The 24,907-nt window shown below is 36.6% G+C and overlaps 1 protein-coding gene across 1 annotated transcript; it reads right to left on the bottom strand.

Annotated features, from left to right (window-relative positions):
* Positions 1-890: 890 nt before the first annotated feature.
* On the bottom strand, positions 891-22,153 carry CSRP3 (cysteine and glycine rich protein 3). Its single transcript, XM_074274005.1, has 6 exons — positions 22,017-22,153; positions 12,844-12,989; positions 7,014-7,182; positions 5,034-5,163; positions 3,337-3,430; positions 891-1,717 (listed from the first exon to the last, which is right to left on the bottom strand). The coding sequence occupies exons 2-6, from the start codon at positions 12,953-12,955 to the stop codon at positions 1,641-1,643; spliced, it is 582 nt and encodes a 193-aa protein (XP_074130106.1). The 5' UTR covers positions 12,956-12,989; positions 22,017-22,153; the 3' UTR covers positions 891-1,640.
* Positions 22,154-24,907: the final 2,754 nt, after the last annotated feature.

The raw sequence follows: 24,907 nt of genomic DNA on the forward strand, positions 1-24,907 counted from the left end.
AGAGTGTAAGTAATTAGTGTTAGCTCCAATTTATATAGGACCTTAAAAAGCATTTTCCACAGAACCTCACATGCTGCAGGTAGTTAAATATTATTGGCCCCATTGGTGAGGAAAATGAGTTTCAGGATAGTTAAATTACTTGCCCAGGTTTACTGAGTAAAGCACTCTAAAGACTTTAAGTGATGTTTAAATGCTAATTGTTATGATTTTTGTTCTCACAAAGCTATGAAGTATGAGAACTTGGACTCACAGATCTTTGGATCCTAAGTGCTCTTTCCATTATAACATGCTGCCAATGGTAGTAGAGCTAGAAAGAGCCTTAAAGATATCTTGGTCCAAAGCCTTCATTTTATAGATGAGTAAACTAGGAAGGTCATATAATTTCATGGTAATTGGGCCAGAACTGTAATTCACATTTTTTTTCTATTTTTTATCATCCCTCTCTTTCCCTTTTCCTCTCTTCTCCCTCTCCCCTTTCTAACTCTCTCTCTTCCTCTTCCTTTCCCTCATTCTCCCCCTCTCCCTTCTTCTTCCTCCCTTCCTCTCCTTCCCTCTCCCCACTTCTTTCTCTGTCTCTCTCCTCTTTCTCTATCTTGCACCTTTTCTCTCTACGTTTCCCCACTTATTTCATTGCTTTTTCTTAATATTCTTGACATTTTGTTCTTCTGAATGAATTTTGTTATTTTTTCTAGTCTATAAAATAATTTTTATAAGTTTGATTAGTATAATCTGTCTCACATATACACACTCATATCTCTGGGTAGTAGAAAAGAAGAATTTCACAATTAGTTCTACAGACATCAGCTTAATTTCAGCTCTAATAATTTGAAAAAAAAGACATTTAAATGAGAGAATAAGTTAAGGAATAAAGAGACAGCCTTTTAAAATAGTTTGTGGAGTAAACAGTATTTACAATTTATTATCATTTGAGTTTTCAAGAAACATGCAGGATTAAAAAGCTAATAAGATGAGATTAATATTTCCTTTCCACCAACAGCATGCCTTTAACTCTCTGCTTAAAAATGGAATCTGCATTTTCTTTCTTCCCTCTTCCCCTTATCTTCTCTTCATCTTTATGTGAATTTTTCTCCAAGCTGGCAGGCTAGGAAAATGATCTGAATCTTCTACTGTTTTCCTTAGTTGATTGTTTTCGTCATTTATTTCACTTGTTTTTCTTTCATTTAATTTAACAAGCATTTATTAAATACCTACCATGTGCAAGGAAATCATTTTGTTAGTCCTGTAACTTCCAAATTCCCCATTCACTTCCCATGGTTGTGATTACCAGACACCTGAGACTGACATAATGGAGATGTGGTACTACGTTCTCTTGAAAAATAATTCCCCATTAAAAAGTCAATTCAAAAAATGTATCAGGACATCCTCTGACACCAGTTAAACATTTATTTATCACTTCAAAAAGCTGCTCAAGAATTAAGTTATTTGTAACATAAATAGGCTGAAATCAATTTTCTTCCATAGACTTTCCTAGCATCACTTAGTGCAACAGCTGCTTCTGAAAAGAAATCTTGTCCAGTTTCAAAGACTATTACTGGGAAAAGGTGTCATCTCTGTGTGATTGCTCATCAAAACTTTGTGCCAGGAAAAGTCATCCCCAAATGCTCAGAAATTGTCATCCTTCACTCTTTTCTCTCCACTTGTTTTGTGTGACCTCCAAACCCAATGCCTGTGGGGCCAAAGTTTTTGGCATAGCAAACTGAAAGAAAGGAGATGAAAATGTGGGAAAAGAGAAAACATCTGAGTCAGTGAAATTATATTATTTCATTCTAATTCAATAAACTCATTTTATCTGTCAGTTATAATGTACTTTACATATGTATTTTTCTGAAAAACTTTGTGAATATTGGTTATTATTATATAGTTTTATTCCCAGTGAATGCTAAGATTCCAAGATTTTATTCCTCATGAATGCTGATGGTCTTGGAATCTATAACTAAAAACTCCACAAATGCTGAGAACCCTGCTTACTTCTTTACACCTACTCAGGCAAGATAAAAACCTTAGTGGGCTCCAATAATGTGAATTGTCTCCCCCAAGCAACTGGGTTTTTGGTCTTATTTGTTTCTTTTGTAGGGGTTGGGGTAAATTTTCTTAAAATTAACTCTACTTATATCTTTAAAATAAATGTTTTCTTGAAATTGAAAGTGTATATCCACTTAAAAGTTTAAGCTGAATGTGTAACTGGCAAGCTCTTGTCTACTTCGCAGCAAGAAAACTCAGTGTAGGTAGCTTGCCAAGAGGAAATCATGGTATCCAACCCCACCAGTAGCTATAACTTATATTCAGTTGGGTGGATAAGCATTGACATCCATACAACTACTGGCTAAAAGGCCTAAATTCTGTGGGGTATTTCACTTTTGGAGTGAAACAAATTGGACCAGCTCCAGTTCTGAGACCCAGCACTTTCTGAATCCAACCATCAGTATCCCATGCTTTCAACCTGGAATTAGGTGTAGATGGTACCCAAAGGGCAATGTACAGCCCATCTTGTCTGTAACAACATTATCATCAATGATTTGTGCTGGGGAAATGATATAGGAGACATAAATGGCCATCGATGAGGAAAAAGCAGATGGCCTGGCTAGGTAGTGAGAATTACACATAATAGTTAGCCCTAGTGATTCACTGATATTCATTAAATAATCAAAGAACCAGAGAAAGACTTCTCTGAAGAAAGCAACTTGGGTCAGTGTCTCTGGAAGCACAGGACCTGGATTCAAATCCTGCCTCTAATGATTTCTAACTTGTGTAGCCTATGGGATCACTTCACCTCTATAAGTCTCAGTTTCTTCTAATGTAAAATGAGAGGGGGGTAGATTAAGTGGTTTCTAAGATATCTTCTGTCTCAAACTCTATGATTCTATGAGAGTTTAGGGAAATATAGAGATACTGATTGGGAAGAAATAGATGTACTAGAATCAAGGAAGGATATGAGAAGGAGATTTCATTATAAACTGACCAAGTTATATGTAAGTGTTTCAGAGCATTTTTAATGCTAATTACTAGAATCTGAGAGTATATACTCTTCATTGGTGCCTTGACCTACTTTAGTCAAGCCATCCCCATAACAATTAATCTCCCTCCTTCCAACACTCACAAAGCATGGGCTCAGGACTTCATTCTAGGCTGAGTTCTGGGTAAGGAATTAAATAAACTAAAACTATATTGAATTTGGCATGACCTCTCCCCTTAACCTTCATCAAAGAACCCAAATTCCGTGATTGCTCAGAAGGTTTCCCTGATAGAATGGCAGAGAAAGTCCCTTAGCACAAAAATGCCCATAATACAATTTGGCATTCCTCTCTCTTCACTCACCTTTGCAATAAAGTTCTCCATCTTTGTCAGTGACATTTGTAGATTCTAAGCTTTTCCCACAGATAGCACAGCGAAAGCAAGTCTTGTGCCATGGCTGAGGGATAGAAGGAAAAATGCTTAGGTAAGTAATGCTTTCCAAACTGCAGGACAGTGATCAAAGCCATATGAAAAGATACAACCAATCCTTAGAGCATATAGATGGCTATTGACTAGATGGGCTCAGAAGAAAAATCCAGTTGGATCCAGTTAAATTTAGAAATGAGTGATGAATAAATGTATTGCTTGGTTTTATCCAGGAGGGCTAACTTGAATTGGGTTTTAGGAAATCCAAGGAACAACCTAACAGTATATTGCAAGAATATGACACTGAGTTGGAATTTCAAATTAAGATTATATTCAAGATGAAAGGCAAAGAGCCAGTAATCCAAATAATTCAATCCAATGAAGTATTTCTGCTTTAATTATTTGGATATTTCAGACAAAAGTGATTTTGTTGATTTATCCCAAGTCTTCACAACAATTTGAACAACTTACTTCTTGGAGTCTCCCAGTTTCATTCCTGACTCTCTAGATTTTTCCATCTCATACCAGTAGCAGATTTCTTACTCTGAAGATGCCTTTTTCAGCCCTCTCCTCTGATTGGTGACTCTGCCTTGGACCATTATTTTATAAGGTACCAAAGACATGCTCATTTCATTCTCAGATCCATTCCTCCCTCACATATATTTCCTCTCCATCACCATTAGCAGAAAGTCTCTAGCTCTATCTACCCATCCCTCTTTCCAGCTCCCTTTTAAGTATTATTTTCCTCCAGTTGGGAAATGACTAAAAAAGCTGTTCTATAGGATGATGTGGAATATTATTGGGCTTGAAGTAATGACCAGCAGGATAAGTTCAGAAAAACCTGGAAAGACATATATGAGCTGATGCAAAGTAAGTGAAAAGAACCAGGAGAACAATGGACATATTGACAGCAACATTGTATGATGAAGAACTATGTGTGACATTTAGCCATTCTCAACAATTCAATGATCCAAGACAAAACCAAAGACTAATGATGAAACATACTCTCTATCTCCAGAGAAAGAGCTAATATTAATTGAATACAGACTGAGGTATACTATTTTTTTACTTTCTTTTTTTTTTAATTTGACTCTTCTTGTACAAAATGACTACATTGGAAAAGTTTTACATGATTGCATATGGATATGCTATATCTGATTGTAGCTTTCCTAACGATAGCCTCTCCTAGGTCTCCACTAAGGATAGGATATCAGGGGTTGAGGGAGAAGAGTCCCAACATCTCAATCTTCCCCATCATATGGTGCTATCTCTCCCACCCTGCAAGATTTTGTCTTGTGAGATCTGTTGCCCAGACTGGCACACTTTGCTTGCCTCAAACACCAGAATTATTTGTTATAACTCTTCTCCTGGGTATTTCTTTTCTCTTTTTGATGACTAACTCTAAAATCATATTAGAGGTAAGAATCACTACGTTATAAAAGCGTTTCTTCCCCTTCACAAAATATAAAAACATGCTAACTCAATTTCATACTCCAGGGAATATCTCAGAATGGTAGTCACTGGCAATCGATAATATGAATTTCTTTCGTTGTCTCATGCTTTTTTCAATTCAAGATGCAAGCAAAAAATGGTTGCCATCAAAAAAAGAGAGAGAGAAAGAAAGTATTCCTTACTTTGCCACCACCCATTATTCTTTCAGCAGCATAGACTGATTTACCACAGCGAGGGCACTTCTCCACCTCACCAAATTTTGGGGTAAATTTAGAAGGGTTGCTGGTAGTTGACCGAGCTGTCTTTGGGGACCTAATGGAAAAAAATGGTTAGTGGTTTACATGACTTCATTTTACTAAGGACAGTTAATTTCCTGAGACAGATTGTATAGTAGAAAGAGTAGTGGTCTAGATCTTGGGCTTGATTTGATCACTTTCTCCCTTCCTCTATCTTGGCCTTAGGTATATCTTGTAAAAAAAAATTGATGGAGATGAATGAGATGACTTTTAAGGTCCTTTCCAGCTCTAATATTCTTGGGACCCTAATACTGTGTATATATAGTGTTTTGAAGCATTCTCTCTTCCTCTCTCAAGAGATATTTGAAAACTTTATTATAGGGTGAGGATGGACTGATGACACATGTTCAAAAACAACAGTGTGAATTTTCTCTTTACAATTCAATCTACCATATTTTACACAAAAGATGGACCTTCTTGGGATACCAGAAACAAAGCAAAGAGATAATAAAACAATGGGATTGTAAGGTCAATCAACAAGCACTTATTATTAAATTCATTTGATGTAGAGTTGGAAAGAGCCTTCCCAACATTTGTGTACAGTCCTTTACAGCTAAGCAAGATATTTACAAATGTTAATTATGCCATCCTCACTACAACCTTATCAAATAGGTAGAAGAAGGATTATAATTCCCATTTCACAGATGAGAAAACTGAGGTTCAAAGATTCAAGTACCTAAGGACAAATCCCAGAACTAAGATTAGAGACTAGATATTCTGACTCATTCTGACACCATCACAGTAACAAAACTAAGAACACAATAGGAACCTTCTTAATGCAATCCTTTCCCCTCTAAGTAGATATCCCATCTGGAACTGAGTAATGAGGTCAGTTAATAAAAATTAAAAAAAAGACTTCTCTTAAATTTCAGGATTTCATATTTTTTGTTGTCATTACTGCTTTCCCTTCTTAAATTTTTAGACTAGACTGTTGAAGGGATATAGATTTAGGCAGCTAGGTAGAAGGATGGTTAAAGCCCTAGAGACAAATAGACCTGCATTTAAATCCTTCCTGGTATTCATTTAGCCTCTGTTTGCCTTAATTTCCTTATTTATAAAATAGGGTCAAACACTTGCTATGAGAATCAAAATGGAGACCCACTCATACATTTTAAATATATATTTAAAATAAGATATATGTGTGTATGTATGTATACAGACATGTATGTGCATAGATATGTAAGTGTTTATATATATATGTGTGTGTGTGTATGTGTATATAATGCTTTGAAAACCTTAAAATACCATATAAACATTAGCTATTATTGTCATTGTTGTGGTTAATATATACAATATGTACGATATACATTACACAATACAATATGTACAATATATAATAATATATAATATCTTCAAGTGATTTGATATTTATTCATTTGTTGATATTTATTCATTTCTTCAAGTGCCATACACCGTGTCAAATTTTGAAGACAGTGCAAAAATAATTTGGATTCCTATTATCCCAGAGCTTATGGCCTAGATATTATATTATTAATATTATTAATGTGATTGATGTTTAATATCTCAAAGGTTAAAAAAAGGAGGATTCTGTGAAAGTCTCTAAGCCTCCAAACCCCGTGCAGCCCATGCATTTCATGTTCTTCATCAACATGCAAACTAGGAGTCCTTGTATAAGAATAATTTTCTGTTAGAATGGCAGATAATTTAAAGAGTCTTTAGAAAAATGGAACATTGTTAAGGAAAAAAAAAATTGGTCACATTGACTATTTTCATTATAGGCCCTTCAACACTAGTCCATTCTTCTACTTCCAGAAAATGTCGCTATGGAAACTAAATAAGTTCTCTAATAATTGGGTATTAGAATATCAACAAACTAGAGAAAGAGGTGACAGGATTTCAACATACTGTTGGAATTGCAATCCAAGATGTTCGCCCGTATCAGTACTAAGGCAGCCGGCACCTTGTCCAAATCCAATTCCTTTGGGGCCATATTTCCTCCCATAGCATGATTTACAGTAGATCTCAGATTCATGAGCTGCTACTGTGGTACTGTCCAGAGATTTCCTGCAAGCCACTGAAAGAGGAAATTTGGTATTAGGAGTCTTACTTGTCTCAGAATAGCATAATCCTCCTAGGCAGTCTCTTTCAAAATAAGTTCATCATCAAGTTGCATCGGTGATTGAGAGGTGGTACAATGGAGAGAATGCTGATTCTGGGGTTAGGAACATCTGAGTTCAAATATAGTCTCAAACATCTATTAGCTGTGTGACCCTAAGCAAGTCACTTAACTTCTCTCTGCCTCAGTTTCCTCATCTATAAAATGGGGGAAATAATAGCACCTCTTTGACAAGGTGATTATAAGGACCAAGTAAGATATTTGTAAAGTTCTTTGTTTAAAGCACTATATAAATGTTACCTATTATTTATTTTCACAGATTAATAATAGGCAGCATATTTTCCATTTGAAAATTAATTTGTATTGTTTACGTTGTCATCATCTCCAAGTATTTCCTTTTCTTCCCCCAAAATTGAATCCTTCCTTGTAACAAAGGAAAAACAGTTTAGCAAAACTACTGTACTGGGTAGTATTTACAATATTCTTCCCCCTTTGCTCCCTCCCTACTTCTCTGCAAAAAGAAGGTGATATGTTTCATTAACTATTCTTCAGACAAAGATTTGTCATTCCATTTGACTTCCTTTTAGTGTCCTTTCTGTTTACATTATTATAATCATTGCACAGAGTATGCTACTGACTGTGCCTCTTTTTAGGTAAATTCATTTAAGTCTTGTCATGTTTCTCATTTCTCCAAAGTTATTATTTCTTACCACCCAAACACATTCCATTACATTTACATAACACGCATTTGGCCAAGTGACAGGTTGGCATTTTGGTTTTAGGTCTTTGCTACCACATAAGTGAATTGCAAATATTTCATTATATATGGAATCTTTTATTCCGTCTTCCTTTAGGAATGTGCCAATTGGATGCTAGTATTGTGATTACTTTATCAGAATGAAAGATTTAGTCATTTTTTCTTGCATGGTTCCAATACATCAGTCAGTAGTTAGACCAATTTGCAACTCTAACTAAAGTGTGCCTGTATTGCCATAACCCATACAATTGGGATTGCTTGTATTTTTGTCAGATTGAATTGGATCTTTCCCAGTTTATGGGGTTCAAAGTAAAATTTCAGAGTTATTTTAGTTTACATTTTTCTTATTAGTAATTTAAAACCTTTTATCATATCTTCATGGATAATTCACAGTTATTTTTTAAACTATTTATATCCTTTAGCAGTTTAACTACTGGGGAATGGTTCTTGATAAACAATGTTAATGATGATGATCTTTGCCTGAGGCTTTAAGATTTGCAAATGTGCAAATATCTATAGATCTCTCTTTCTCTCTCTCTCTCTCTCTCTCTCTCTCTCTCTCTCTCTCTCTCTCTCTCTCTCTCTCTCTCTCTCTCTGTCTCTCTCTCTCTCTCTCTCTCTGTGTGTGTGTGTATATATATATACATATATATACATATACACGAACACACATACACACACACACACGTGTGTGTGTGTGTGTGTGTGCATATATAAATACCCTTACAACAACCAAGGGAAATTGATACTATTATTATTATTATACCCATTTTACAGAAGAGAAAACAGAGACAAATACAGATTTTGATTTGCCCATGATCATACACTTATATAGTAAACGTGTTAATTCTAGACATTTTCTTTGACTGGATCCTATAACTGGAATGCTCTTCCTCTTCCATTCCAATCATTGGCCATTCTCACTTCCTTTAAGTCCCAATTTAAATACCACTCTCTACAGGAAGCTTTCCCTAACTCTCTTGATTTTAGTGCTTTGTATATATTTGTTTGCACTTTGTCCCCGCCATTAGATTGTAAACTTCTTGAGGGCAGAGAATATATTTTGCCTCTTTTTTGTGTCCCCCTGTGCCTCAGCACAATACTTAGTACATAATAGGCACTTAATAAATGTCTGTTGACTGATTGTCCAGATCTAAATTCAGGTTTTCCTCCCTCCTAATCTATATAACTTTGACAACAGACTGATAGTGAAATCAGATTCTGAGACTTTTATTTTCATTATCTTTCAGATGTTCATTGAGTAATCTAAATTTTAATTCCAAATTCCTTTATTCTTTCTAGAAACTAATTCCTTACTAATTAGGTGATTTCCTTCTGAGAACAACCATAATAAAAACCTCTCAAAATGAATATTTCAGTCATCTGAAATGTCATTCTTTGGGACTATGACGATAACACTAAAAATAAGAATGAAAAAATGGAAAAACCAAGTCTAAAAATATCCCCCCCCCAAATATATAAACGATGTGAATAAAATACTTGATATTGTCTATTCTTATCCAAACTCTTGTTATCATGAAGCTGCATTTTAAATCTATCAGGTGTTTTTGAGTGAAAAAAGATGGAGCATTCTGTGCAAAAGAAACCCCAGGAATAGCTTAGTTCAACTGCCATCTCTGATATATATGGGTTTTGTGATCCTATATAATCATATGTGAGCCTATGTCACAGGCAACACTCTAAGACTATTACTTTCAGAGAAGATACCAATTAGAAGAAAGAGAGCTTCATCAGGGGCTCCTTTATGCAAGGAAATCAGAGACCTGATCCAAAGAACAAAATCTCTAGATTATAATAATGAAGATAATATTGAAAGGCACTCTGATGAAAACATTAAAAAGGAAAAAGCAGTTTTTTTTTAAACAAGTAAATAGCATATTGCAGTTTTATGGTCACAAACTGGGTGTAGAACACACAAAGCATAGAGAATACAAATATTGGATGTCTTGAAGGGCAGTTAGGTGGCACAGTGCTTAGAGCACTGAGCCTAGAGTGGAGGAATCATCTGTTCAAATCTGACCTCAGACATCCACTAGCCATGTGAACCTGAACAAGTCACTTAAGCCTGTTTGCTGAAGAAGGAAATGCAAACCATTCTAGTCTCTTAGCCAAGAAAAACCCAAACAAGGGTCACAAGTCATCAGTTACTGAACAACAGAAACATTTGTTGATTACTTCCTCCCCTTCCTCAAATTTATTTAAGAGCTTAAAACACATTCTTAAAAGTTCTTCTCCACAAGGATTCTCAGATCAAAAATCCTTTACTGATACAACCAAAATTATAAATTTGTTCAATGATCGTATATGAAATCCAAGTTGAGAAGGAATATTCCTGCCCAAATATTCCTGTTTTCAGAATACATTATTTCACATAGATCCATAATATTCTAGAACGCCCTAAAGGAGACCTCTACTCACTCAAAAGGCATTAGCCCACCAATAACTTCCATGGTCAATAGGAGAGTTGGAGGTGGGAGGGTAGAATTGGCAATGGGGAGAGGAGGAGCAAAAAACAAAGAGAAGTAGAAAAAAAATTGCCCATATATGAATAGATTTAGTCTGCCAGTATTCATCTCTTGGACAATTCATATAGGTGGACAATGACCTCAGTCTAAATTCGATTAGGACGAGAAGGGCAGGCAGGCTCATGTTGGAGAAATTTCTCAGAACTTTAGGGGGTGCCAAGTGGCTTGCTTTGCTAAACAACTGCTAAAACCTTATCTTCAGCTCCATTCTCTGCAGGAGATACTTAGCTACCAAGGATTCTGTAAAATTAATTAATAACAAACATATATTAAGAGACAATTATGTGGCAAAGACATACTGCTCCTTAAAAGCCTTTTTTTAAAAATCAGACTAAAAATAAATTTGTGCCATTTTATGACATTTTTTGTAGAAAGATTTCTTGCATCAAGTGTTTTTCCCCACTTCTAAACTTAGGTTTTCCTGCCTCCTAATCCATACATCTTTAATTTTTTGAGTGTGAATTTGCAAAATCTATCATGGTCTCATTAGAATTGTTGAAACCTGGATTATCATCATACAACTGTTTCTGTGTACCACATGAGATGATTTTTCACAATCTCATCACAAAACTAAAAGCATTGGTAATCTGCCATCACCTGAGAGTGAACGTTTATTCCCTAGTTTTATAATAGTAATTATATTTATGGAGGAAGGTAAAGGATATGAGAAGCTATGGGGGGGGATACAAAGCTCCTATTTCTGGCACCAAGTATCTTTCTTGCTAAAACAAATGGAACTAAAGTCCTTAATGTGTTATTAAAATAGCTCCCAGATATGGCATAACTTAACAGCCCATGAGGAGCACAAAAATTTACTAGGAGCTGGCCTAAATTTGAAACAAGGACTACCAAGGAAGGGAGACTCAGTAGCTAAGGAGCAATTAGGAAAACAGGGCTTTCTTCATCCCATTGGGGTTGGTTTATGACCAGGTTTCCACCGATGGGGCTAGTAAATGATAACATTTGCACAGGACATATTCTGGCTTTCTCATTACTCTAAATTGGTGCCTGTAAGAATAACCTGATCAGCTAATAATACCAAGAGAATCCTAGGGACCAGTGTCCAAAGTGGAATCATTTGCTGGAGTAACAGATTACTCCAACACCTGCTCACACCAGAGTAATTTAAATTAAAGATAAAAATCCTCAGATAGGCAGAACTAATGAATGAGAATTTAAAACAGAACAAAATAAATAAAAAAGAAAAAGACCTATTTTTAGTGAGTAGTGTAGATTTGCTAATGGTTTAGTTTTAGGACACTTAAGGATTTCCTAAAGTTATATGTCCCTTAGATGTATTACTTGCACAGAAATCCACATTTCAACAGCTCTTCAGAGATTGTGAGGAAGTCAGAGAATAGGAAAGGACCTTAGAGAGTGTCTTGAAGGGCTTGGAAGCAGAAAGCCAATTGTCTACCAAATAATGTTTACAAGATAGAGTGGAGGTTGGAACTGGAACTGTATGAGTGTTGGAAGTTATCTGTAAAATAATGTTCAGTATCTTCTCCATCTTACACTCTTAAAGTGTTGCCTAAAACATTGAAAGGTTAAGGGAATTATATCCATACATCCAGAAGAAGAACTTGAACCCAAGTGTTCCAGTCTCAAATGCCAACTTTCTCTTCACTATAACAGGCTAATACAGGTCTCAAGAGCTGAAAAGACATTTGAGATTAGCTCTTCTAAATGCCTCATTTTTCAGATAAGAAAAATGAGACCTGGGGAAAGTGGTAGGGGACTTAGTCCAAGGTCACAGAATTATTAAGTACATAGGACAACCAGAATTTGAATTCAAGTCTTCTGACTTTATAGACTGTATTTATTCTTGGTCAGCTAGATGATACAGTGACTAGAACAACCTGGTCTCAAGATACTTATTGGCGGTGTGATCTTAGACAAGCTACTTAACCACTATTTGCCTGTTTCCTCAGCTGTAAAATGGGGATAGTAGCAACCCCCACCTTGCAAGGTGGTTGCAAAGATAAAATTGAGATAATATTTGTAAAGCACTTAGAACAGTGCCTATCACATAGTAGGAGCTATATAAGTGCTTATTCCATTTTTCTCCTTCTTTGCTGCATTTGAGCTATAGGGTTTAAATTATTTAGCCTGCTGTCCAAGACCTTCTGTAATCTAGCTAGGCAAAAAGAACTCTAAGCACCTTCCCCCCATGTAATATGTCAGTGATAAAGACATATATAGTAAGCAGTTAATAAATGCTTTTTCAATGACTTCATTTACTCATTCATTTATTCATTGTATCCAATGTGGATTTGGAAGCACCAGCTGAACCCAGAAGTCTACTACACGACTTACTGCATTGGAAACAAGTCTTGTGGAAACTTCTTCCATTGCATTGGATTTCCTCTGCATGATAGACTGTTTTTCCACAAGCCCCACAACTTGCTCCTCCACCCCAGTTTGGCATCTTCAAGATTCTTAGTAGAGTCTAAAAGCAACCTACAAGAACACACCGAAAATTATTTTCAGGCAACATTGGGAGTGAAACAATACTTCTGTAAGATCACTTTTATCCATATGAGCCTGTCTCACCAAATAAATCTCAACTCTTAACAAAAGATTGAATTCATAGTATCATAAATTTAAATACAGATAGTATTTCAGTAATAATTTATCTTTTTCTTTGATAAGGAGACTAAGACTCAGAGAAATTAGTTGACTTTCCTAAGGTCACATAGATAATAAATATTAGAAAAGGGATTTGACCCCAGGTTCCGTTACTACAAAATCCAATGGTTTTTTCCCACTAATCCATTCAAGTCAAAATTGAAGTGTTATCATATGAAATGAGGCTATATCGGTTCTGTTTGACCCTAGAAGGTGAGATTAGATAGACTGGGACCAAAGGGTTAACATTATTAGAGAAACCTATTTGAATTCAGCACATTGAAGAATTTTCTAACTAGAACTACTTAACGATTCAGTTATTGCAGTAGATACAGCATTGGATCTGGATAAGAAATTTCCTAAATTCTAATCCGGCTCCAGACACTTGCTAGCAGCTATATGACTCTGTGCAGATTACTTATTTCTGTTGGCCTAAAGTTTCCTCATCTATAAAATGAACTACAAAAGGAAATGGAAAACCACTCCAGCATCTTCACTAAGAAAACTCCAAATGCACTCACAAAAAAGTTGAACAACACTTTAACGAGCTCCTTTTAAAGATTTTCAAGCAAAGGCTAAAAGATTCCTTATCACTAAAAGTCTTCAGGCTTCAGGTACAGGTTTAGCTAGATGACCTCTGACATCTCTTTCAAACTCAAGATTCTATGATTCAAAATAAACTACATCATAGTCATCTTTTCCCTTTAGTTTATCTAGCTAAAAAAATAATTTGAAGACAGTTTGGTACAGCAGATAGAGCATCAGCCCTCCAGTCAGGAGGTCCCGACTTTAAATCCAGCTTCAGACACTTACTTGGGGAAGGAACTTAACCCCAAGTTCTCTTGCCAAAAAAAATGGCTATTTTTTAAATTTCTGATGTATTAAATATGACATATAAAAATGCCTTCCTTACTTCACAATGATTGATCCAGAGTGACATAGTGAATCCCCACTCACCTGGGGCAAGTTTTTTCAATCTCCTCACCTGTAAAACAGAATGATCATCTCTGTCTTGCTTAACTCACAAGGAGACAGTGGAGTAAAAAGGATGAAATGCTATTCAGCTGGGAAGGTTTTTAAATATAAGACATGTGGGATCTGCTTATCTGGAGAGATTACCAAAGTGGTGTTGGAATCCATACTGGAGTATTAGGTTAGCAGATGACATTAGTTGAGGAGAGTGTTATTTAAAAAAGTATTTTCTGTCTCTTAAAAATAATATTACATCTTCCATTCTTCCAAACTAGAATGAAACTAATAGATTCTTGATACAGACTCTGAAATAGTCCTTGTGAGGGAAGGATATTCTGGGCTCCTTTGCTTTGCCCAATATTGATTTTTGCTAGTTAGCATATAACATAATAGTATTCTTCATAATATCCTTGAAATGAGAATTGGATCTGTGATTTCATTTGCAAAGGCAGCACTCTAACTTACATTACATTCCCTCTAACTTACATTCTTTTTTATTTTATTTTATTTTATTTTTTGCTGAGGCAATTGGGGTTAAGTGACTTGCCCAGGATCACACAGTTAGGAAGTATCTGAGGTTAAATTTGTTTTTTTTTGTTCTCTGAGGCTGAGGTTAAGTGACTTGCCCAGGGTCACACAGCTAGGAAGTGTTAAGTGTCTGAGACCAGATTTGAACTCTGGTCCTCCTGAATTCAGGGCTGGTGCTTTATCCACTGCACCAACTAGCTGCCCTTCTAACTTGCATTCTTAGAGAACTGCCTAGAGCCATGAAAGGTTAAACACTAGTTCCTAGTGTCAAGGAACTAGTCAGTATCAGAAAGGGGTCAGGAGATAGGTTGGCCTGGTTTTGATGCCAACTTTCTCTGCTGGCAATGGTGTAAAACTTAAAGAAAAGCAGATCATCCTCAGCCATGTATTAACTTTGAAAATATCATATAGACATTATCTGTGTTGCACTGTGGTTTTATTTAATCTGTTTAACTTTTCCCAATTCATTTTCATTTTGTTTTATAGCACTTGGGGGTTTTGCCAGCACATCTTTGCATCACACTGTGCTGCTTCTTGATAATAATTTCATAGGTTCTATTTTTAATATTATGGCATTTTATATGCAATATTTTATTTGGCACATATTAGGATTCTTTAAGGGAGCAAATATCAAAGTGTATATGTAGGTAGGTAGATAGGTATATGTAAATTATATATGTTTATTACAAAGTCTTTGATTTATACAAATATTAAAGTCTTTATATTTCTGTATAGTGTATAATTGACATTTGTACTGTGTGTGTGTGCCAGACAGAGAGAGAAAGAGAGACAGACAGACAGGCAGGCAGGCAGAGCCAGAACCTGAAAGACAGAGACAGAGATAGAGACAAAGATAAAGAGCCAGAGGGGAGAGGGGAGAAGAGACAGAGGGATGGAAAGAGACAGAACCAGAGACAGAGAATCAGAGAGAAAATAGAAACAGAGATCAGAGATGAGAGAGAGAGAGAGAGAGAGAGAGAGAGACGAGAGAGAGAGAGAGAGAGAGAGAGAGAGACAGAGAGAGAGAGACAGAGAGAGAGAGACAGAGAGAGAGAGACAGAGAGAGAGAGACAGAGAGAGAGAGACAGAGAGAGAGCGCACACTGAAGATGCAAAGTAACTTGCCTCAAGGTCATCCAGCTAATAAACCACATTGCCAGAAGTCAATCCCAAGTCTTTTGATCCCTGAACTAGAGGGCTCTTTGCACTACACCAAGTTCCTGGAATGTGAGCTTGTCATTCGCATGGCATATTATCAGACCACTCTGAGCCTTTGGCTCTGAACTCTCCCTTCTTGGAAGGAAATCACTTGCCTAGAATAGTTAATGAGTATCATCGAACACCCCTATGTCAATTTGTCCAGATCATATTGCACAAAGTCAGGGCATTGCCATAGCAGATGTTTAATAAATATTTCTTAAATTCGATTCAAAGCTGAAGTTGCTGTAGCTAAGGAAGAAGTACAAGTCCCACCCACCCCCTCCTCACTGACCCAAACATAAGAAGGAACTGATCTAAAAATAACACCAAAGACAAATGGATGCCTTTGACACTTATACAAAGTGTGAGGATCTATCTGTCTCAACCTTTTCAACAGGCAGAGGTAGTTCCCTTTCATAAAAAACCTTTTAAAAATTATCTAAATGTCATCCTCAAAAGGGGAATAATCCTGTTTCTACTGAAAATTGTCTCCATGGCCAACTATTTCCCTCTTCCATGTATATTATTTGATATGTATGTTACCACTTGTTTATTTTGGATCCAGAGGAAATGATAAATTTAGAGATGGAAAGGGATTTAGGGCTTATCTGATCCAATCTTTTCATATGAGAAATGAGAAACTGAGGCTCATGGGGATGGATTGATTTGCCCCAAGTCATATAAATAGCTAGAAACAGAGTCAATCTCAAACTCGACCCTGCTTTCCCAAATCCCTTTAAAATGCTTGTTTTGCTATAACACGTTGCTTTCTAATTCATTTTGAGGGTACATCTGTCAGCTTTCACCTTTATACCAAAGATTCAACCGTCTATCATGAAAGATGACAGGAGAATAGAAAAACCAATATATTCTTGTTCATGCTTATTTTACCTGTAACTTTCGGCATAAGGTAAATTGAAGGAGAAATGAAATTGATTTCATCGAGGAATGACAGTGGAATTCATGAGATTAATGATGTGGAAATTTACAAACTGACCCTAGATAGGATTTTTCACTTCAGATCTACACTACGGATTTTACTTCCACATCCTAGAAGATAATGGACTATGGATCTGCCTCTTGGGGACTATGATTGGCAACATGCTTTTCAAAATGAGCAGAATGTTCCCCATCATGTAATGTATAACATCCAAAATTATTCTAAAAGGATGCCAATTTCTGATATCTATGCATGAGGAGTAGCAAAAATTGGGAGTCTTCAAACATTCTCCTGAACAGGTGTTAATGTCCGGGTGCACAGATGGGAATATATCCACAGAGAGTAAAAACAGTCAATAGTGATCATTTCTTATTCTGAAGCCAGAAAGAATGAAGCACGTTAGTGTAGCGGGCAGAATACTCAGTTGGGAGTCAGGGAACTTGAGTTCTAGTTGTGTCTCTGCCTGAGCCAGTATGTGACTTTAGGCAAGACTTTTAACCAGTTTGGATCCTTTTCCTCATATGTATACTCCCAAATAAAGCCGTAATAAGCTATTCTGCCTACCTTATCCAGGATTATCATAAGGCTTCAAAAGGACAATATTTCCAAGCAACTTAAAAGGTATAATTGCTATAGTAATGCAAGGAATGCATATGAGTAGCATTTCAGGAGTGAATTAAATAGCTGTGATTTATTTAGAAGGGCATTTAGGGTCCTGGAATGCACACATGGACCTTTAGCCTGTCGCATTTTTAAAAATTCCTGCATCTCAACATTCCCCCAACTGGGCTCTGAATGTTAGAGTTTCCAGGCCAAGTTCTGATGGAAACGCCATTTGTTTATCAGTGAGACACGGCTAACTTAGAGCACCAAATATAGGTCAGTTTGCTGTTGAGTTCCATTTGTCACTCTTATCACCAACACCCTCACACCCTGAGGCCCCTCTGTGTTTGTTTTAGAGATGTCTGCATTGTCATCCACAGAGTCTTGGGGATGAAAATAGGTATCTGAACAGGGAGTACGGAGAACTGGAAAAAAATGAGATCTACCACATAGAGAAGGGACAGAATGTCCCCAAGATTCCTAATTGAATTTGCTTTGGTGTCATTGCTCAATTCTGGTCCAAATGAGATCAAATCTTTTCATAGGACCAATTTCTTAACCCCTAGTTAGGCCATCAAGCATGTCATAGGTGGGAATGTTTAGCTTTGGAATAATACTGCATTGAATTGATTTGGATTAGAATTTTTAATGAGGAGGAAGTATTTAAATCTTAAATATTAAGATTCTCTGTTTCAGAAAATCAGAAAGAGAAAGTAAAATATTCAGAGAAGCAAGTAAAACAGATACTTAGTGATAATATTTCTCCTAGATCAGGATTTAATAGTCAATCATTTAAGTAATAGGTATAGTAGACAAAGGTAAAGTGTTTTTAGCATAATAGCCAAAGTTGACCATGACAATCAATGTTTACTCTCCCCTTGATCACCTTTGATCCAGTGTCATCTCTACTACATGAACTCAGGGGAAGATGTTAAGCAATAGCAAAAATATTGACATCCCAAGGACATGTATCAGTTTAAGAAACACCGTGTATCAATCAACAGACAAATAAGAGAGTCAAGGAGACTCATTTTACATGGATCCTTGAATCAGTGGAAGAGGCAATGTAATGGAAAAGATTGCTGGATTGTGAGTCAGAGAACTGAGTTTGAACACTGGCTCAGATTTCAGAGGATCAGAAAGTTCTGTTTCTCATTACCTCTGTCATCTTGAACAAGCCATTTCCCTTGATTTCCTCTTTTATAGAATTAGGTTTAGAAGATTTCAAAGCACTTGAAAAAAAAATATCATCCTTTGACCTCAGATTCAAGGGACTGAACTTTACTCCCCATTCCTATGACTAACTTGCTGTATAATACTAGCCAAGTCATTTTCCTTCTCTAGGTCTGGAAAATAAGGTGTCAGACTAGACATTGTCTAAAGGCCTTAACTAGAAATCCACAAATTACTGAAACTATGGAATAGAAGATATTCCCACTAATGAAATTTTCCAAACTGTTGATTCATGGACTAGAAGGATGAATAAGTTCAAGAGCCTCAAAAATGTCACACTGCTAACACTTTATCTTGAAGCTTCAAGTTAACTCTCTAAGAACAAACAAATGTCGCCTTTCTGCCAAGTATGGATATTCTAGTTTGGGACCTCAGAACTGGCCCGATGTCACACACATATATCCCCTGATCCCTGTAGGGGTTGACCTACTATCACCTGCTATAGAAGTCAGAGAATCAAGTAGACATAGACGTGCTCCTAACTCTTGTCAAGCCCTGCTGGGATTGGACAAAGTTTGCTGTTATGTAGCACCTCCTAAATTACCTTATATTTATGTGTAAATGGTGCAATGGAATCATGCTCATATTCATGAGTTCAAATCCAACCTCAGACACTTACTAGTTATGTAATATCCCTATTTGCCTCAATTGGACAACTAGTTTAGAGAACTAGACCTGGAGTCAGAAAGACTCATCATCCTGAGTTCTATACAGCCTCAGATATTTATTCATGTGTGACCCTGGGCAAGTCACTTGACCCTGTTTGCCTCAATTTCCACATCTGCAAAATGATCTGCAGAAGAAAACGGCAAACTACTCCAGCATCTTTTCCAAGAAAACTACAAATGGGGTCATGAAGAGGTGGACCCAACTCATCAACAAAATATACTTTATATATAAATAAAGCAATGTTGAATAGTAAACATAGGACCAGCCTTAAAGTCAAGAAGACCTGAGTTTAAGTTCTTTTAGTTACACAACTAGCTGTGATCCTAGAAACAGCCTTCTCAATACTCCAGACAACATTTTAAAATCCTGAAGTTGCATAGAAGGTGTTGAAATGTACTGCTAGAGGATTTTCTCATGGAGAAAATCCTTATATTGATGAAATCATAGAATTAGCCCAAATTGGTATGTATGCATAAAATGAATTTATCTGGGAACTTGCTGCTTTGCTGAGAAGCACTCCCACTCTTTGAGGTCAATAATTCAAATTTATCTGTATTTGTTTTCATCTTTCTATTCTTAGTATCTGGTATGTGGATGGTTCTTAATAAAAGTTTGTTGATTAGTTGGCTGGAAATAAATTTCTCTTTTTCACAAAAAGAAGCTCTAATTTTCAGCAACATTATTACTGAAACACTTTCCCTGTTTAGTAATATTTAATGTTTGGGTAAATTATCCCATATCTTCTGCTTTATCATTCCTTCTATATTTATTCTCGACTCCATAGATAAGTCCTAAGGATTTACTTAAGCACAACAGGATTAAGTGATATGCCCAAAGTCGATCACCTAAAAATATATAAAGGTGAGAATTGATTCTAAGGTTTCTTGATTCTGAGTGAAGCACTCTATCCACAAAACCATTCTGATGCCTTCTCTCCCAGCTTATCAGATAAATTGAGAACTGTGATATAGACCAGAGCAAGTATCATCTCCCTTTTACAGAGCTCGCTCTCTCTCTGTGTCTCTCTCTCTCTGTGTCTCTCTCTCTCTGTGTCTCTCTCTCTCTGTGTCTCTCTCTCTCTGTGTCTCTCTCTCTCTGTGTCTCTCTCTCTCTGTGTCTCTCTCTCTGTGTGTCTCTCTCTCTGTGTGTCTCTCTCTCTCTGTGTCTCTCTCTCTCTGTGTCTCTCTCTCTCTGTGTCTCTCTCTCTCTGTGTCTCTCTCTCTCTGTGTCTCTCTCTCTCTGTGTCTCTCTCTCTCTGTGTCTCTCTCTCTCTGTCTCTCTCTCTGTCTCTCTCTCTCTGTGTCCCTCTCTGTCTCTCTCTCTCTGTGTCCCTCTCTTCTCTCTCTTTCTCTCTTTCTCTCTTTCCTCTCTCTCTCTCTGTGTCCCTCTCTTCTCTCTCTTTCTCTCTTTCCTCTCTCTCTCTCCAATAAAGTTGATAAAGGGCTGGACCTGGAGTGAGGAAGTCATTTCCAGTCTCAGACTGGCTATGTACATATTCTTGAACAAGTCACTTAATTTTTATTTTCCTAAGTTTTCTCACCTATAAATTGGGGATAACAGCAGCACCTACCTCACAAAGATTGTGAGGATCAAATGAAATATTTGTTAAATGCTTAGCATAATGCATGACTCAAAGTAGGTGCTTTACAAATACTCTCTTTCTCCTAGATATCCATGGACCATATTCTGAGATCTGTGGACCACCTTTTCTTAAAATAATATTTTAAATGCATAATTTTTAAAAGGAAATCAATTATATTGAAATATAGCTATTAAATTAATTTTTTAAAAACCAAGTTTATGGTTGCAAGTTAAAAATCCCTGGAAAGAATACTATATTAAAGCTTGGATCATGTTCAAATTCTGATCCTGCTACTGAGCAACTGTGAGGTCTTGGGCAAATAAATCACTTAATGCCTGAAGAATTTCTTCTCTCTCTCTCAGAAATCTTTTTTTGTTTCTCCAAACCCAAAAAGAGGCAGTTGAGTGGCAGTTGATAGAAAGCTGGATCTGGAATAAAAAAGAACTGAATCCCAAATCCTGGACTATTTATTTGCATGTACCTTATTGCCAGCATCCCCTTTGAAGGGCCACCTGAGAAAGTTAGTGACTTGACAAACTGGGGCAGAAAGTAAAGTGACTGGATTCACTCAAGGTCAGCAACTGATAAGTAGTAGGGGTAAAATTTGTGACTTCTCCTTCCCTATTATTTGGGACATTTCACTCTATGGGTCACCCAGTAGTAGTTAGGGAATTAGAATCCATTCCATTATGAAAATAAGCAGCAGAAACCAGAGACCCTCTTCCACCCATGCATCTCTCTCTCTCTCTCTCTCTCTCTCTCTCTCTCTCTCTCTCTCTCTCTCTCTCTCTCTCTCTCTCTCTCTCTCTCTCTCTCTCATCAGCTGCCATGGAGCCCCCAAAGTCACAAGTTTTTAAGGGGCTTTTGGAAAGCTCCACTGAAGTTTACAAGCTTCTAAACCCCATTCCAAGACATCTAACCACAATCACAGCCCTCCCCCCACCCCAGGAGGCTCTAAGGCTTGACTGTTTTAGAACTTGTGACCTGAAACAGCCCCATATTTCAAGAGCAGAACTATTTCTATATACCCCTGCTGATCACCTAATCACAATCCAATAGCCAAAACTTTTCACCACACCCCCACGCTCCTCATTCATTACAAAAGAATGTAAATTCTGCTATGTCTACTTACCTCCCCTGGGTGGTCTCTGTGTGTTCAGCTAAGGCAGAGAATCCCAGGGTCCTCTTTAAATACTCAAGGCACTCAATCACCAGCCTTGGCCCCCCATGCTGGGGAGGGGTGAGAGGGGAGGGAAGCACAAGAGTGAGGGGATGAACAAGCGATGAGTAACCCAACTGCTATCAGCTTGCTGAAAATAACTTGTGAGCAAAGCCCTGAATTTTGCTCCCCCCACCCCCTACACCAGCTGTGGATCTAGGAAAGAACAATGTCATCCCTGAAGTTTCATACCACTCCTTGCTTTAGTACCCCAAATCCAGGTGATGAACATGGCAGTATCAGGAGTTTGTGCGTGGGGGGGGGGGGGAAGTAAAAAATGCTAAGTCAATATAATTTAATGATTCAATCCATATTTTTAAAAGTTTCCTCCCTTCTTCCCACCCCTCTGACCTTTCCAGAAAATCTACACAAACTACCTACAAATAAATCATGACCCATATCCAAGAGCACTCTGGCAATCTCAGACCCTGTCCTCATGTTAGGATTAAGACGTGAGAGCTAAAAATAAGCACTATCGACGTTGGAAGAGGTATTTTGATAATTTCAATGAAGTTCCCAAAATGTGGGTCAGCTAATCAGAGTCCTACAAGTCAGTGACTATATAGTTGTAGAATGTTACGCTCGAAAGGCCCTTAGAGGTCATGTAGTCCAACTACCTCATTAGACACATGGAGAAATCACAATCAAGAGAGGGAAAGTGATTTATTCTTTGATTAGTGACAGAGAAAAGACTAGAACTCCTGATTTCCTCTGCTGCCCTTTCAACTTTCTAATGAGTGTATGCTATGTGTGCACATACCCACATGTATTCAACATACGTGTAGTTATATATGTATGTATATACACATATATTCTAATAGACACACAAAAGCTTGGTGTACACTTTGATAGTAATTTTCCCTTAAAATTAACTTGCCAATATTGAAAATTTATAATGAATACAGAATGATGTATAACGCATGTTTAACACAAGACACATACATCCATACCAGAAGAATATAAATTCTTTGAGGGCAGGGAATGTTTTATTTTAATCTTTCTATCACCAGCACCTAGGAGAGTGCCTAATATATATTAGATGATAGATAGATAGACAGATAGATAGAAACACAAATACACACATGTTCGATTGAATTGATATAGGGTTACAGACTAGAGGCCAATCCTAGATCTCATTTAAAACAAAAACAAACAAACAAATATGGCAAATATGAAAGGATTTAAGCTTTATCTATTAGACCAAGTACATTTTACTTTGTTCACCCCATTTAAGACACTCCCAATTGTATCAGCTGAGATATATACCCTTAAGGTCCACAGGATAGGATAGTGGGTAGATTACTTGGTTTAAAACCAAGAAATGGTCCAAATCCCACCTTTCATACTTCCTAGATCTGTGACCATGAGCAGACCACTTAACCTGAGACTCAGTTATAAAATGGGAATGATAGCAATGTTACACAACGATCAATTCTGATGAACAGGACTCTGTCCAACAATGAGATGATTCAGGCCAGTTCCAATGATCTTGTGATGAAGAGAGCCATCTACACCCAGATCGAGGACTGTGGGAACTGAGTGTGGACCACAACATAACATTCTCACTTTTTTTGTTGTTGTTCACTTGCATTCTACTTTCCAACTCATTTACTTTCTTTTTTTGATCTGATTTCTCTTGTGCAGCAAGAGATTTGTATAAAATGTTTATACATATTGGATTTAACATATATTTTAATGTGTTTAACTTATATTGAATTGCTTGCCATCTAGAGGAGGGGATGAGGGGAAGGAGGAGAAAATCTGAAACAAAAGGCTATTGCAAGGGTTAATACTGTCAAATTTTTTAAAAATTAATTAATTAATTTGTTTATTTTTGCCAAGGCAATTGGGGTTAAGTGACTTGCCCAGTGTCACACAGCCAGAAAGTGTCTGAGATCACATTTGAACCCAGGTCCTCTTGACTTCAAGTCTGGTGTTCTATCCGCTGTGCCACCTAGCTGCCCCCATGCATATAGTTTTAAAATAAAAAGCTTTTTAAAAAAAAATTAAAAAATAAAACTGTGCATACCCTTTGAAAAAATATTTTTTTAAATAAAATGGGAATGATAATAACTGTAGAACCTACCCTACAGAATTATTTTGAGGGTACAGTGAGATGATGTATGTAAAGTGCTTTGCAAATCTAAAGGCCAAAAAAATGTGCTTGCTATTATTTATTATTATTATTAATTATCATTAAACATTAAACAGACCCTGAAGAATCTTTTTTTAACCATATCCACTTAAACTAGTTAAATTTTTTAAAATTTAAAATTTTCAGCTTTATCTAGGTATCATAGACATAGAAGTTTCACAAATTAGAATTGGAAGAGATCTTTGAGATCATCTAGTGCAATTCCTTTAATTTATAGAGAGGGAAAATGAGGAGCAGAAAAAAAGCAATAACTTGTTCAGTCTCCTGACTTTTAGGAAGGTAAGACTCTTTCACTGATTTATTCTAACAATAATAATCATGAGGTAAATTACTTTCTTTCTAAAGCAAAACCCTTTCTTTAATACCTATGATCCAATCCCCTTCCTATTTTCTGGGAGCTTGTACCATCTCTCCTCTCCTCCCCTCTTTTTCCATCTTCTCTTCTTTCTTCTCTTCTTTTCTCCTCATCTCTTCTCTGTAAAAGGTATAGTCACTGCAATTAAGTATATTCTTAAACATTATGGAAAAGCTTTTGTTAAATTTCAGAATAGATAGAGATTTTTAAATAGATTCGAAGAAACAATTTACTCATTCATATCATTAAAACAACTAAGGTGATAATTTCTCCTCTGGCTTTTGGCAATATGAAAGA

This window comes from Sminthopsis crassicaudata, chromosome 6, assembly GCF_048593235.1.
Source record: "Sminthopsis crassicaudata isolate SCR6 chromosome 6, ASM4859323v1, whole genome shotgun sequence".
Classification (NCBI taxonomy): domain Eukaryota; kingdom Metazoa; phylum Chordata; class Mammalia; order Dasyuromorphia; family Dasyuridae; genus Sminthopsis; species Sminthopsis crassicaudata.